We start from the raw sequence: 15,255 nt of genomic DNA, 5'->3' as shown, positions 1-15,255 counted from the left end.
GTTTCTGATGTGAGCATCACTGGCCCACAACAATTTCACAGCCCTGGAGATCAGCTTCACAGTATCACAAAGCTGGGAATGACACAGACTCAGGAGGCTCTTCCACCCATCTGGCTGAACGGGCTCCTGCCAAAACCCATGAGCAGGCAGCAGGGCAGGGGCAGGCAGAGGGGAGGCAGTGGGGCAGCCGGCCAGCACAGACCCTGCACAGACCCTGCACAGCTCAGGCACCCCGCTGCCACATCCCAAATCCCTGCCCCTTCCCAGGGGGCCAGTGTCAAGCTGCAGGACGGGGAGCCAACCGCTGCTGGAGTGGCTGCAAGCCCCAGGCAGAATGGGTTCAACACCCATCCCAGTCCATGGAAGATCTTGACCTCCCCAGAGGGATGGGGAGGACATCTACCTGCAGTGACATTATTGTCTGCGTCCTGTTCTCCAGTCCTGAGGCCAAAAATACGTCACAGCTTGCCTTCGTACGACGGAGCTCTCCTCCCATGCCCAGCCTGGAAGAGGCTGCTCACCAGGGCAGGGCTGTGGGTGGCACTGCCTGGGACCTGCCTGCTCCTGAAGGACAGGGTCAGGTCAGCTTGCAAGGGCAGAGGTAGCCACCTACATGTGAGGGAGGAAAGGACAGTTGTCTCATACAAAAATATTCATTTAAATTTTGCTCTGTGCAAACTCCTTAGGGCATGGATTTATTGCGATGCAATCTGTTCTCTTTACACCTTATGGATTTCATTCCTAATCAATGTGGGGCTTCTGCAGTGCTGTAAAATGGAGATATATAATTCCGGGTACTAGAAATTTAAAATTAATGCTCTAAACAGAAAGCCTCCAAGACCTGTTATTACCATCCACAGCATCTGTGAATCCTGTGTTTTCTGTTCCAGATGTGGCTGTATCATCTTCTCCAAGACTCCCAGCAGGGATTTGAAATGCAAGACAAAAGACACAGCACCACCAACATCTGTACTCTCAAATGGCGCTGCTTACTGGCAGCCAGGAGCAGCAATGACCAGTGTATAGTGGAGAGGCAGGAGAGCCACACAGGTGCAAGCAGAGAGAGCCTGAGCAGGAGGGGATGGTTTTTGTTCCCACCTCAGCTTGCCCCACCCCAAGAAAAGTCAGCATGTCAGTCACTCATTTGCTGTCTTTTGAAGAATAAATATCTCAGAGACTCCCAAGTGTCAATGATGTGCATAGTATTTATCCAAACAGACATTACCGCCATGCAGCTAAATTCTTTTTTGATTAATCTACAGTCCTTTGATCTAATTCTACTTATAAAATGCTATTGCTAGTGGAAAAAGCAATTATTAACATTTCATAGCACTCTGTTTAAATTTTCATAGGGATTTCTTTTTCTGCTGGAATATGCATTAACTTTTTCAGCTAATGGGATTCTATGTTATTCCTTGCGATATTTCCAAGGACTAGGAAGCAGTTTAACAGAAATGTAATGCTTCAAAAGCCAGCCCAAAGAAACCAAAACAAACCAAGGCAGGAGCCTGAGTAACATGGTGATTCACAAGGAAGGAAGACTTACATGGGAACGAGTCCACTAAGGGCTCAACGAACCCAGTTATGTGCTTGCAACAGGGAGCAAAGCACCAGCCCCTGGGGCTGCCCGTCCTTCCTGGGTCCCCACCAGAGGGTAAGTGAGGGGCAGAGCTGCCCTCCCGGCTTCCCCAGCAGCACATCTCTGTGGTCAGGAAGGGCAGGGTGAGGAGCCTCCCTTGCAGGGCAATGACTTTCCCTTCCTCCCGAACACAAGGATCCAAACACAACTTCAGAGCCGGAGGGCTGCTCCCGGCTCGGTGCTGCAGAGTGCTGCCTCTGCCGAAGCTGAATTCTTTGGCTCTGCTCCAGCACTTACACAGAAGTCAAATGAAACAAGAAACAACAAGAGTTAGCTGGTCTCGCGGTGCTCGTTTGAAAGCTCCTGTGCTTGAAGTTGTGCTCAGTGGAGGAAAGAAGTAGTCCTCATTGCATACTTCTAAAATGACTGTCTCCTCATTTGGTGACTGCCTTGACACTCACTGTTTATTTTCAAAAATGCACCATTCAAATAAAGAAACGTCTTTAGCCGTCAATCTTTCAGATAAAAAGTCCTACAGAAGCCTAAGCTGTTACATAAGAGTGCCAATTAATATTTCAGTCTCAGTCTACAGACTGTTTCTGGAATAGTTGATAGAGCAACATTGAACTTCATGCTAATGCACCTCATAAAAGCACTTCAAGATGAAAGCTTTCCCATGCATTTTACAAAGGCTGCGGCGGAGCTCCAGCACACACCTGAAATCGTTGCCTGTCACGACAGCAGCACAGCCCAGGAGATGGAAACCCAACCCCATGATCCCACGTTTCAACTGATCCACGTAGGAATGGAGATTCCTTCATAAAACCACAGCTGGAACTGGTAATTTTAAACCTGAAACAGAAAGGTCTGCGCTTACATCTATAGTGGAATAGTGACGTGTCACAGCTAGGTATCTAATATGACAAACAGTGATTTGATGGATACTGCAATTTTCTAGAAGATCAGGAAGCTTCACTTAAAGTTTTATTAATAAAGCACAGCACTACTGACACCTGCACAGTGTTTATTACTATAAGTGACAAAGTCAATTCAAAGATGCTTATTCTGTATGCATTCATAGGCGGAACTACAATGCTTGATTTTCTGTTCATTGATTTTTATGTCTCTCTTCCACCTTTTCTCCCTGAAATTGCATTTGATGTGAGAGGGAAAGAGTAAACTATTTGCAGAAAAAAACTGCCCCAGGGCTACCCATATATACCAAATTATCACAGGCAGTATATGAGATCTTCTTCCATTTAACTGAGAGCAAGGTGCCGTAATCAGCTGGAGAGAACAGCGCAGTGTAACCTAGAAATGCTAAAATATATCTGATAAGAAACTTTCCACTTACGACCAGCTTTTCTGAGCAAAACAACAGCATGAGTTCCTATGCACTACCTTGGCCTTAAACTATTACTGACATAGACATGAGGTAATGCTATAGGCAGCGGGCACTTGAAGGCAAATTGAGATGAACAGCGCCTTCCCACTTGTATTCACATATATATGTTTAACAGGATCCTTACTCATGTCTTATAATTCACCCTTCCTAAATAACTGTGAGACAGGTCCACAATGTGGTACGTGGTGCGGAGTTCTTTGGGCTTGGATTGAACCTGCAGTTCTCACACAGTAATCAGCCACATGATCTTCCCGCCGTGACCCATTTCCCTTTTATTGTTAGTTGCACTTATCTTGTTATATCGCATCTAAAATTAAATGGCAACTTGATGGCTTCTCTTCATTTGAAAGCACTTGGTGCTATGGGAACAACACAGCTTCCTAACCACTGGAGGAGCACAGTTGTTATTAACATTAGTGACACATAGTTAGAAGAAGCCGGAAACTCTTGTTTTCAAGTCACAGAAAAAAAAATAAATCAGACATCTGCTTTTAACTTGTTGGTCTCTGGATTCACTTCTATAATTCTGCAGGTAGAAGAATACTTCAGTTTGCTGGATTATGGCCAGAAATTCAATATTCTATATATGCAAGATATCCTCTATTGGGTATTGTAGTCCTATCCAAATATCCTATCCAGACATCTTATATTTCTTACCTGTACCTGCCTTTAGAGATGCTTGCACAGCAGCTCATGTGTTAACAGCAGGCAATTCCTGCTTTCTCAAATTTGGGAAGAGAAAAATGTCATATATGGGGAGCCCAAAGCTATGTTTATGATGAGGGTTTCCCTTCATTGTTTCGAATCCTGTCTCTGGGACAGGTACTTTTAAAAGCAAAAGTTCGTTGCCTGTTGTTTAGGAAAAATGTTTTGTTTGAACGTAGCTGTTTGTTTGAGAGTTGTGCTGGGATTACTACAGGCTGCAAACTCATTTATATGAGGCATGAAACAGCAGGGTCTCCAGAGCAGGCAGAAATGTTTCCCTCTGGCTCAGCGGCACCTCAGCCATCTTCCTGAGGCCGTGCTGGGGCTCTGCAACTTGTCTGGGGCTGCCAGGAACTGGACTGGGGCAAAAGGAAAATAGTTTATGTGAGATTTTGACATGGCTGGGAAGGGGGATGGAAGTGGCTAATAGCTGAACAGCATTACAACAAAGGATCGTTTAACTGGAAAGCCCGATATTGATGTGTTCTGGAGGCAAGTCAGCTGCTATGTCAACTGTCTGATAGTGAGTTTTAAAAGTGAATACTGCTAGGCAGGACTTCTTAAGCATGAAAGACGGGCTTACAGAGACCCTTGATAAAGTTCAAACCAGGAGGAGAGGCTTCTGAATAGCACATTATATCCTTCTCCTCTATTCTGGCATCCCTGTTCCAGCATTAGAAGATTATCCATTTACATTTTAAGAGACATGTTTAGTGGATAGCACCAATACAAAACATACCTCCCGATTACAAAAGCATTAGTGGCCTGGCCAAACCACGGAAGGCAGCTGTAATACAAGTAGAGGATTAGAAATGATACGCAGGCTCAGTGCAGCAGTAGTGAGTTTTTGGGCACAAAGAAAAGGGCAGTAATTGCCCTACCTACCAGCCACTGAGGCAAACTTACAGAAATAAGGACACATGCGCAAAGCCAAGAAGACGAGGGTAATGGCAAGAAAGCTGAAGTGACTCCTCACATTAGTCCTCCCACAGAGGAGCTCAGGGATGTCAAATCAACAAAATGAATAGTAACAGATTTGAAAATGGCACCACCAAGATCCTCTACCAAGAGCTTCATAAAGAAACTCAGCTAGCAGGGATAAAAAGGAAAAGGCCACTTGTGGCTTAATGGATGCTTAAAGACAGGAAACAAAAATAGTAATAAATAGTCCATGTTCATAGTGGTGTGAGGGTCCCATAGGGATTAGCACTGGAATCTATTTTGTCCACTATCCGTACATGATTTTTTTAAGGGACTGACCAGTGAGGTCGCGTAATGTAGTGACACCAAATTAGTCTCAAACTCAAAACAGAAATTAGCCGGAAACACTGAAGGTTCTTATGATATTGATTGAGAAGCCATCAAAACTGTAGCTTTTGAGTGCTGATAGCATACCAGAGAAAAAACACCTTAAAGGTACACAGTGCACAGCACACAGTGTTGGAATTTACTGTAGCTATTATCACTGAAGAAGCAGATCTTGGATAGGTTTATGAAAATCCAATACAAGTGCTTAGTAGGAACAAAAAAAAGGAAAGAGGATTTTTAAAGTTTTTAGAAAAGTAATTGGAAGGAAACCAACAAACATTGTTATGCTCTTACAAAGGTCTGCCCACTACTTGCAAATACTGGGGTCTTTTCTTGCAGTGGATGAAGTTGGGAACAGTAAGAGAAATGATCATAGGGCAGGTTTGAAACAAATGAACACAAATATTTCTTCGTATTTGCATAGATGATCCCTGGAAGTCACTGTTAGAGGATGCTGTAGCTGCCAGAAGTTAGAAGAGTTCAGAAAAAGATGGGTGAATTCCTCAAAGAAAAGATCCAGCAAGGGCCATTATGCAAAAAATTCCAGCTTGTGGCTCAGGACCTCCCTGAAGCACATGAACGCAGGTAGGATATATAATGTACACAGTATCAGTACATGCTTATCCTGGTGTTGTATTTTTTTCCCAAAATAGTTGTGTTTGCCCTCTGGCCGACGCAGGATGCTGGGCTGGATGGGGCTGTGGTCTGACCTGGAGTGGCTGGTCTGTATTTTTATGTGAGCTAACCAGCCTGCACCCACCCTGTGGACTACATAAAAGTGGGATCATAACAGCACTGCTAGCATATAAATGCATCAAAATAACCGTTCCTGTGGTTTGTGGCTGGAGTCTGCGGAACAGCAAGTATTTCCTTGGAAACCTCTCCATGTCCTCTTGGCACATTTGCTGGTGAAGTGTAAGCTGGTGGTCTGTGGGCCATGGTGATGGGCTCAGAGGATGTGACCTTCCTGTCCCTTCCACTCCCCCAGGGGGTTAAATGGGATCAGGCGCTCCTGGCCAGTGAGTAAAGTCATTGCAAGGAGCTGATTGTTTTGTCCAGTGCCTGGCTGCTAATTTAGGCCTCATGGTCTCACTCCTGTTCAGTTTTAAACATCACACTTGTTCCTAGTCAAACCACACCAGCATATGAATATAGACTCCACTGGCCTTAGCTGAACTCTTCACAAGCCAAGAATAGCCAGCATCCCGCAGTGTGAAGTCCCTAAAGACAGTGGGTCTCAACAGTACATTAAAAAAAAAAAGTTGAATAATAAATAGAGGTCCAAATAGAGGTCAAAAGGGAGGAAGACATTTCAGCTGGCAGACATCCTCTGCCAAAGCTTTTGGACGGTGTTATGACAGGAATGAGCTTAAAGTAGTTTCCATACTCTTCATGCAATTCTATCTGCTAAATCTATACCCAAGTTCCTAAAATTAAACCCACAGGAACTGTGTAAATACATTTAAGCAGTGGTGGGCTAACTCACACCCTAATCCCCTACTCTCACTAACAAAGTGTTTGGATAATGCAGTGATAACATAAGAAAGTGTTTAGATAAACTTAGTTTCTCATGTTACCCAAATACATTGCAAATCCCTACCCAGCCCTACTGCTGGTGTCACTCTGAACCACAGGCAAACATTCCAATCCCAGCTGAAGGTTCATGCCTTCGCAGACTTCATGTGAGGGCTTCACTATTTATTTTCTTTTCAACAGGACTCCAGTACCATGATGATGAAATGGGCAAGAGAAGAAATATTCAGGTTTAGATCTGGTTTTGAGAGAGTTTTTTTTTTCCTCCATCCGCTAGAGAGAAAACACCAAAGTCAGATTTTTTAAAAATAAAAAAAAAAAAACCAACAAAACAGAACAGAATAGCTCTTGGCAACATGATTTAAAACACGGCAGCCTGGGACTGGTACATGGGAACATGAAGGTTATTTTGTCCAGAAATTCTCCAGACTCCTTGAAATCAATGAATATTCATTGCATGATTCACGCTCTGGTCCAGCAAGGCACTCTGGCATGACAGTGAGGGCACAGGACTACCTGGTAGTGACCTGCTGTAAGGCTTCAGGGAAGCTGTATAACCTCTGTACCAATTTCCTGACTGATAACAGTAATCTTTGCCTTGCTTAGCTACTTTGGTATCTATCTATCTATCTATCTATCTATCTATCTATCTATCTATCTATCTATCTATCTAAAGAAAGATGAAATATAAAATATAATTTTGAAGGCAGATCATTTTCCTTACAAGCAATATCAGTCCACTACAGGCAGACTAAAGTATACTGTAGCTGCATGAACCAAGGCAAAAAGAAATACCCTTCAAGATGGTTCTACACCTGTAGTGGGTTCCTTTAGATGAGACACATTGCCTAAACTTGCAGGACGTCACAGATTTCCCAATATATTAAATGCATGTCATTGGATCTTATAAATACTGAGCAACATGGATGCAATGTTTGTACATGAGGCTCTACAGAGCAATACACACTAACCGGTCAGTTGGGTCTTCACTCCAGAGCTGGACTGGACCTCAGCATGCAAGGAAGCACTCTGCAGGGTTCACTAACAGTCAAAATGTCTCCTTTTTTCCTACAATCTCCAAGCCATCACCACCAGGACAGTCACTAGGTACAGCAAAGTCATGCCTTTGCTGGTTATTCAGACAAGCTGGGCTATTGGGGGACGTGTGGTGGGAGTTTGGGCTACATGGGCTGCAAGTGTTCTCAGGAGGGATGTCCTCCGCAGTGACCCTTTCTACCTCCACCTCTCCCATCTACCTGACAAAGGAAACTGAATCAAGCCTTGTGGCAGCCAGCACCCCTGGTATAGTGCAAAACCACCTGGTCTGACAGATGGCAGTCCCGTGCAGGTGCTGCAATGGTGAGTGAGGGCACTGAATCCAGCACAGAGCAGACGTCCATCCCCATGGCATCTGGGCATGTGCTTGCCCATGCCCTGGAGAACAGGATGCACACGACGTTTTCTTCCCTTACCCAGATTACCATCTTGGTCACCAAAGAAACAGAGGGAAGGTCCTGCACAGGAAGTAATATGGATGAGCACTGAATTGGGTCACTAGCCCAGCTTTAAGGCTGACCCACCATGTCACTACACATGAGACCGACACACCTGCACGTTTAGCTGGCTGCATAATTTCAGCCATACTGGTGCCTAAATGGATACCTTACAAATAAAGAAGCCAAGGGAAATATGGGACATACAGTTATCACTTATCCCTCACCTAAAGCTAGAGTTTAGAATAATCTACAGCAATTGCTCTGTACAGTGTACTAGTTGCCCTGTATGTGTGAAAGAGAATGCATGATGACCATAACTTTTAATCCCAAATTATTATTTTTTCATATCAGAAGACTTAGGAGTATGAAACGGTTATAATTTTATTAAAAAAACACCACACAAACAAACAAACAAAACCACAAAAACTAAACCAACCAACCAAACACAAACCCAACAATAATCCCTGGCAGACCTTCCACAATAAAACAGCAGTGGAAGAGTTTACAATATAAATAGATATTAATGAATTCAACAAGTCCCTATCCAGGATTTTCTGTCTCCCAGCAATCAAATCAACCGCTCCATGCACAAGTTAACCTTTCCATTTCTAGACTCTATATTTTTTTTCTTGCACTTATTGTTTGGTTTTGTTGTTTTTTTTTTTAACTCACAGGTTGCACTGCACTATACAGACCATAAAGCTGATGTATCTAACTGGATAAAGTAATTTTGGCCAGCAAGCTGCAGGTGTTCTCATTTTATTTTTTTTCCACACAGTGGAAGCATGCCAAGTAGCAGGAGTCATGCAGAGGAAAGGGCTTTACACAGCTACTTGACAGCCACAACGTTCTTACCTGAGAAAGTGCTGGCACCCTCCTCCTGCCCCACCGCTCGCCTTTGAAAAATGCTTCTAGTGTGCATGAAGGACTTGAGAGAGCCTAAAAGCTGCAGCACTGAATTATTCTCCAGCAGACGTTCCCTCCTTCTGCCAGCTGCATCAGCTGTCCTGCCTTGGGGCATATTCTCTTTCTCCACCTCTCCCCTCACTTGCTCTGGACACCTACTCACTCCCATGCACATCCTCCTTCCTCCTTCAGCAACCACTCACCAAGATTTCTTCTCCTCAGCTGATTCTCCCTCTGTTCAAAACAGGCAGACCAAGAGAGCTGGTTGATAAGGTCCATACCAGCCCTGAATTTTGTTTTTACTCTCTTGATTCCAGTATGATGAAAATATTGCCGTCTACCCTCTGTTTATCCTGGCACCGTACCAAGTCCCTCTAGCAGGCTTTCTCCCTGTCCCACTTTCTGAATATACAGCTCTCTTTCAAATCAACCCCATGGCGTTCCTCAGTTGTTGTCTACTTAGGGTGTTGCTCCATGTTTATGGAATGTAGTTTTACTGGAAAAATTCCTTGGCCAAAACCTTCAAAAGGAACTACTCATCTTGTGTCGATTTTCCATGACACTAGCAAAGCTCTGACTTTGTGGGAGCATTGGTTTCCTCAGTCTGAACATAAGACTTCTTTGAAGTATCTGAAGTTGGGCAATTAAAAATTGCAGAACTGAAGTTGCACCTGACATTTGAAAAAGGTTGGTCCTGTTCATGTTTGCTGATTTTTTTTTTCCTCTTGTTCAATTAGATCTTGACAGGTAAGTGCTGTTCTCAACTATAAGGACATGACATTAAGGTAAAACAGGGTCCTGAAAAAAGAGTGTCCAGACTACGCTGCTGTGGAGGTCTTTTACTCCAAACCAGAATTTGTTGGTTACTCTATAAGTGCTCAGGATTTGCACTTGTGTATCTGAGAACAGAACTGGCCTTAGGACTTTGTATGTGCTGTGTACTTGGATAGCAAAGGAATGAACCAGAGATTCACATATTTCACTCTTCATTTTTCCTCCTTTTATGTCCCAGGGAACTTACAACAAATAATATACTCACTGGTTCTTCATATGCTACTAAACGTAATAGGTTGGATGATAAATTAAAACCAAATGGAGTCCTGAACATTTTGCTTTCAAACCACTAGTAAGCCCATATTGCTTTAAAAATAAACTTTGTTCCCACTTTGCTCAGACAAGTGAAAGTTCATGTGACTGGGAGGCAACTCTGGCTGTGACACCTGTGAATGATTTGAAAATAACTTTTTAAAATAGCAATTGTGATGTGAGGGATTACACGTCTCCAGAGGGTTACAAACGGGAAGCAGACTCTGTGTCTCACCAGCTTAGGTGTAGCTCAGCTAGGAAGTGCACAGGCACATCATAAACCTCCCTCTTACTTTGCTCCTAATTGGCAGCCTTGTTAACAACAGCAGCAAAAACTATTTACTGAAACCTGGAAGCTAAGAGGTCATACCATAAACTTGTCATGTCCTTATATTCTTTCCTAAGTATCCACGAGGAGCTGTTGTGAAAAACAGGATACCCGAGGCTGACGGACTTTTGCTCTGACTGAGGACACTGTAATGAGTACAATAAATATTCACATATTGGATAACTAAGCAGTAGTTTGAAAAGTGAACCTTAAAATGCACTTTAAAGCATGCAGTATGAAATCTGCAAGGCCGCTGCCCTTGTTGTTTAGCTAAACCAGCCTAGGATTACAAATAAAAGCACACAGCTTCTATGACGATAAATTTGGTATGTGTTTTAAAGACATGTAATTCACAATCTATCTCCCCAGAATAATCTGGAAATGGAGAAATACTTATGTGAGCTTCAGGTACACTGGCTGGTCACTATTGGAACATGTAACTATAAGTGGATGCTCAAGTGCCACTGAAGTCACAGGTGCCTTGTCAGCTCGATCTGCTGCTGTGCTTACTTGAGCAGGTACTTCAAAACAGAGCCTGAGATGCTATAAGCACCAATCTCTAAAATTAAATTTCTGCAACGCTCACTGATTTCCATATCAAATGCACTGATGTGACAGCTGAAAAGATGGCTTTTTCCCCGCCTGTCACTGATGCAGGAAGGTCGTTAGTGCTGTCACTTGGCAAGGGTTATGGAAAGAAATAAGCACCAACAGAGGGCAATTCATCCCTCTTCTCTCACACACTCATTTCAGGATGACAGGATTTGCCTTCAGAGATACCTATTCTTGTCCTGACTGTAAAGGACCTTGTGTGACTAGCTCAATTCTTTCCAAAGACATCCCTGCTAGACTCACTGCTTTCAAGTCAGGGCAGATGCTTTTCACCCTGTACGTTATTTATAACATGAATCAAGATTGTGGATAGAGCATAACCAAATGCCGGTACTCCAGGGACCAAACGAAACCTAAGTGGAAAAGGAATGAAGATTTCTTTCCTCAGGCATTTCTGTCAGTCAGTACAGCTCAGCTGACTTGGCTGCTACATTCCCATTTTGAGATCCAGCCTTGATCCAGAGATCAGGTTGAAACTGTGCTTCAAAACGACTGACGGGTATGCTAGTGGCTATGCCACACACCTCAGGAAAGCCAAAGTAACGCTGACATGGATTCCATTCACACCTTCATCAGCAAGCTGAGTCTCAGGCTGCTGGTTTTGTCTCTGCTGTTTCACTAGCAGGGTCTGCAAAGAGAAAGACTGAAAACTGCAACGTCCTAAGTAAACCAGGGAAAAAATCAAATGGTAACTTTACAGAGACTACTGTATTTCACAAATTCCTGCTGATTATTTCCTACTTACAATGTTATTCCTGACTGTTTCTTCCCCTGAAATTGTGTGGACGTGTTATGTTTTACTCAGGCATCTACTAGCAAAACTGACTGAGAGACGCAACTTCCGGTGCAAAACAATGCCCTCTATTAAAGAAATAAGTCATTAAATAAGAGTGTCCATAAATAGAAAGGATTGTAAAAACAAATAGGGGAAAGCATCTGGTCCGCAACATCTTTGCACAATTTGCAGTAGCTAAATCTGGACCCAATTAATGACCTGTTTATTTTCCAAAATTTCAATCAAATGCCTTGGCAAAAACTTAATCTGTCTCTGGAGAACGTCTTACTTCCTTCCATATGTTGCTCGAGCTGTCACAGCAATAAACTTCTTCCCAGTTTCAAGATCATTAATGATTGCATCAACTGATCCTTTTCACGAAAGAAGAGATAATGGTTCCAGCCCTCTAAAAATCATGAGCCTCCCGTAAGAGAAAGCAACACAAAGGAGTGAAAGAGGGAGCACTCTACATCACAGCCTCTGCTGTGACCTAGAATCCAGAGATTTAAAAAAACAACTCGGTGGAGCCTGGTGTTCCTACCTACAATTCAGCCCAGCTGTTTTATAATCCCTCTGAATCTGACAGTTTCTGCAAAATGTTGCCATGCCACGTTTAATGTATATGCCTTGGCTTTGTAACACTTGTCCTGCTGTCCTCCTTGTTCAGTGTGCCTTTGAAAAGAACAGCTTGGGCCATTTTGTAATTACACGTGTTTATGGTTCTCTATAAAAAACCCCAGATGTTTCAGAGTCAATTTTGTTTGGCAGTGTCTTGTCTAACCTAGATTCTGAAATGTATTTGATTTCTATTTGAATCAGATTAGCTATAGTATCCTCTATTTTACTACATGTCAGAGATATGGATGTTCTTGTATTGCCCTGTTTCTGATGAACTCATGTGTCCTCCCACACTGATTCAATAGATAATTTTTTTAAAGAATATGCTGTTGGTTATAGAGGTTAAATGTAATAAAACAGATGAGTCCACATGAGTTGAACACTTGACCATTTAAATTTACAAACTATTTTAAGTGCTCTGCCGAATTAAGGCTGTAATCAAACTATCAGTTTTGTTGTGAAATAAAAGCACTTGGAGCTGTTAGGGAGAAATATAGAAAGAGCAACTGTAATTACCAAAATACTCATTTGCTGAGCTGATGTAAAATGATGTGCTTCTGACTCCCTAGGAACTAATGATTCTTTATTTTCAGGAGTGATGGAGTGAGTCAAGTCAGGATGATAAAAGCCATCCTTACATCAGAATTCAGAGCATTTCTGCTGATCTTGGAGAAGTTCTCTCTATTTTCCTTGATGGAACTGGCAGAAAAAACCTCAACAACAATGAAGTCCAAATCTTTAACTGATAAGGAAGCTTTCTCAAGAAAGAAACTGGGCAAAACCCCGAACACCTCACCATGGGGAAGAAATTCAGGTAGAGCTTCAGTGTACGTGTATTTGGTTATGCATGTTAATGGCAATTACTGACATTTTGAAAGCTGACTGATGTCTTTTTGGCTATATAATGTCCCAGTCTGTTCACAGGTAGCTGATGGACTCAAAGCTGTCATGGGGCTTTGAAAATCTCAACTGAGAAAAGTAAGAGAAGACATGGTAAAGGTCAGAGAAGTCATAAGCAATAAAGAAAAGAGGAATCAGTTGTCATATCTACCTTCCTATTATACCAGAAATACAGTGATTTGCAGTAAAATTTCAATGCAACAAATTAAAGTTTAAAAATTGAAGAGAAACAATGTGTCCCACGCTTTGGTTTTACTTGAAAGTACATGATCTGAGTCACTAGTTACACTATTACACAGCAGTCCTCCTCCCTCAGTTTTCTCCTATCAGCTCTTCTAGTGCTTGCCCATATTGTATCGCTTTCTTCCATTTCTGCTACTTTATTTAAAGAGGTATTTTGAAGACGTGCATTTGCCTTGTCTCAGACAGTGACTTCCACAAATGCAAAATATTGTTTCCTGAAAAAAGCGGTGCCAGCCTTTGCTGAAAATCCTCACTTCACTACATCTATAAAGACATCCCACCCTTTATGACTTTATTTATAATTCAAAACACTTACTGCATCAAGGCATAACTATTCTCCATTAAAAGCACTCTGTCCTAAAGTTAATATCATATGCATACTCAACTCACAGTATTTTAAAGTCACTCTCAACTCCTTTGTTTTATGCCTTAAGACAGACAGACAGTTCCATGTTTGTTTCTGAAGTAGCATTTGCAAGTTGAGATTGCTGCAAAATATTTGCAAAAAAAGAGTGTGAATAGTTCATGGACTTGTCAGAATCCATCTGTTTGAGTCTATTAATGGGTGCATTCCCAGCTGTGCCCTTTCCAATGTCATAAATAAAAAGTTTCTTTCTTTCTTACAAATCCAATGGCCAAAATCTCCCTGTAAAATTGATTTATTTAGATAAAATCTGTCCTTATGTTAAAGCAACCTCTTAACATGAGCAAGACCATGAGATGCCAATCGCGTATTCTTTCAGCAGTCAACTGGCACATAAATGTCTCACAGTCTCAAATAATTTACTACGGCATTATTCTGGATAGAGCATGAAACAGTATATCATTCAGATCAGTATGAGCGGGACTGCGATGGGGAAAGAGAGGTGTATTTACCAGAGGGATGAGGGGCACGTTGAAAATAACCTAAAAGCTGGGACAGATTCACACAGATCTACATATGATATAAGGTATATTTGAATTATGCTTCTGTGCTGAGGTAATTTCCCTTTAAATTATTTCTATAACAAAGCCAATACTCCAATTCATTGGTTTTTGGGTTTGTTGGTTTTTGGTGGTTTGTTTTGGTGTTTTTGTTGTTGTTGTTTGATTGTTTGTTTGTTTTGTTTTGTTTTGTTTTGTTTTCTTAAGTGCTGCTGTACTGGATGACGTGTGAAGGTTCAGTGTCTTCTGCCTCATCACAGCCTGGGACAAGACTCTGTTCTCCACAGAAAACAAGAGGCTGTTTAGCTTCCCAGGGCATCAGTGCCATTCTCGCTACTGAAGAAATACTTGCAGATTAAACAATTTTTAGCTAAGCATAAATTTCAATGGTAGTTATTTTGAAATAGATTAGGATTCAAATTGTTACCACTTAAAAAGCCCACAATTATCATAAGTTTCAGTTCCACCTCTTCCACTGCACAATAGCATGTTGCTGGATCTGTAAAAAAGGGCAACAGAGATGATGAAAAGAGTGGAGCATCTCCCTTATGAGGAAAGGCTGAGGGAGCTGGGGCTCTTTAGCCTGGAGGAGACTGAGGGTTGACCTCATTAATGTTTACAGATATATAAAGGGTGAGTGTCACGAGGATGAAGCCAGGCTCTTCTCAGTGACAACCAGTGATAGGACAAGGGGCTATGGGTTCAAACTGGAACACAAAAGGTTCCACTTAAATTTGAGAAGAACCTTCTTCTCTGTGAGGGTGACAGAACACTGGAATAGGCTGCCCAGGGAGGTTGTGGAGTCTCCTACTCTGGAGACATTCAAAACCCGCCTGG

At 42.4% G+C, this 15,255-nt stretch overlaps 1 protein-coding gene across 3 annotated transcripts in view; it reads right to left on the bottom strand.

Moving 5' to 3' along the window:
• The window catches only part of STARD13 (StAR related lipid transfer domain containing 13), a gene marked incomplete at its 5' end in the record, with an annotated part of 310,017 nt that overhangs the window by 122,392 nt on the left and 172,370 nt on the right, over positions 1 to 15,255 (bottom strand). The window contains one exon of one of the 3 annotated variants that reach the window (XM_082046431.1): positions 9,136 to 9,324. The exons of the other annotated variants lie outside the window; for them this stretch is intronic. Coding sequence (XP_081902557.1) covers positions 9,136 to 9,211 — 76 coding nt within the window. Of the gene's footprint in view, positions 1 to 9,135; positions 9,325 to 15,255 lie in introns of those variants that run through there. 3 annotated transcript variants of the gene reach the window in all.

The sequence above is a fragment of the Streptopelia decaocto genome (genome assembly GCF_964273445.1).
Source record: "Streptopelia decaocto genome assembly, chromosome: 1".
In the NCBI taxonomy this organism is placed as follows: Eukaryota; Metazoa; Chordata; class Aves; order Columbiformes; family Columbidae; genus Streptopelia; species Streptopelia decaocto.
The sequence above is the reverse complement of the archived record's forward strand: the minus strand, read 5'-3'. Positions and strand labels throughout refer to the sequence as shown.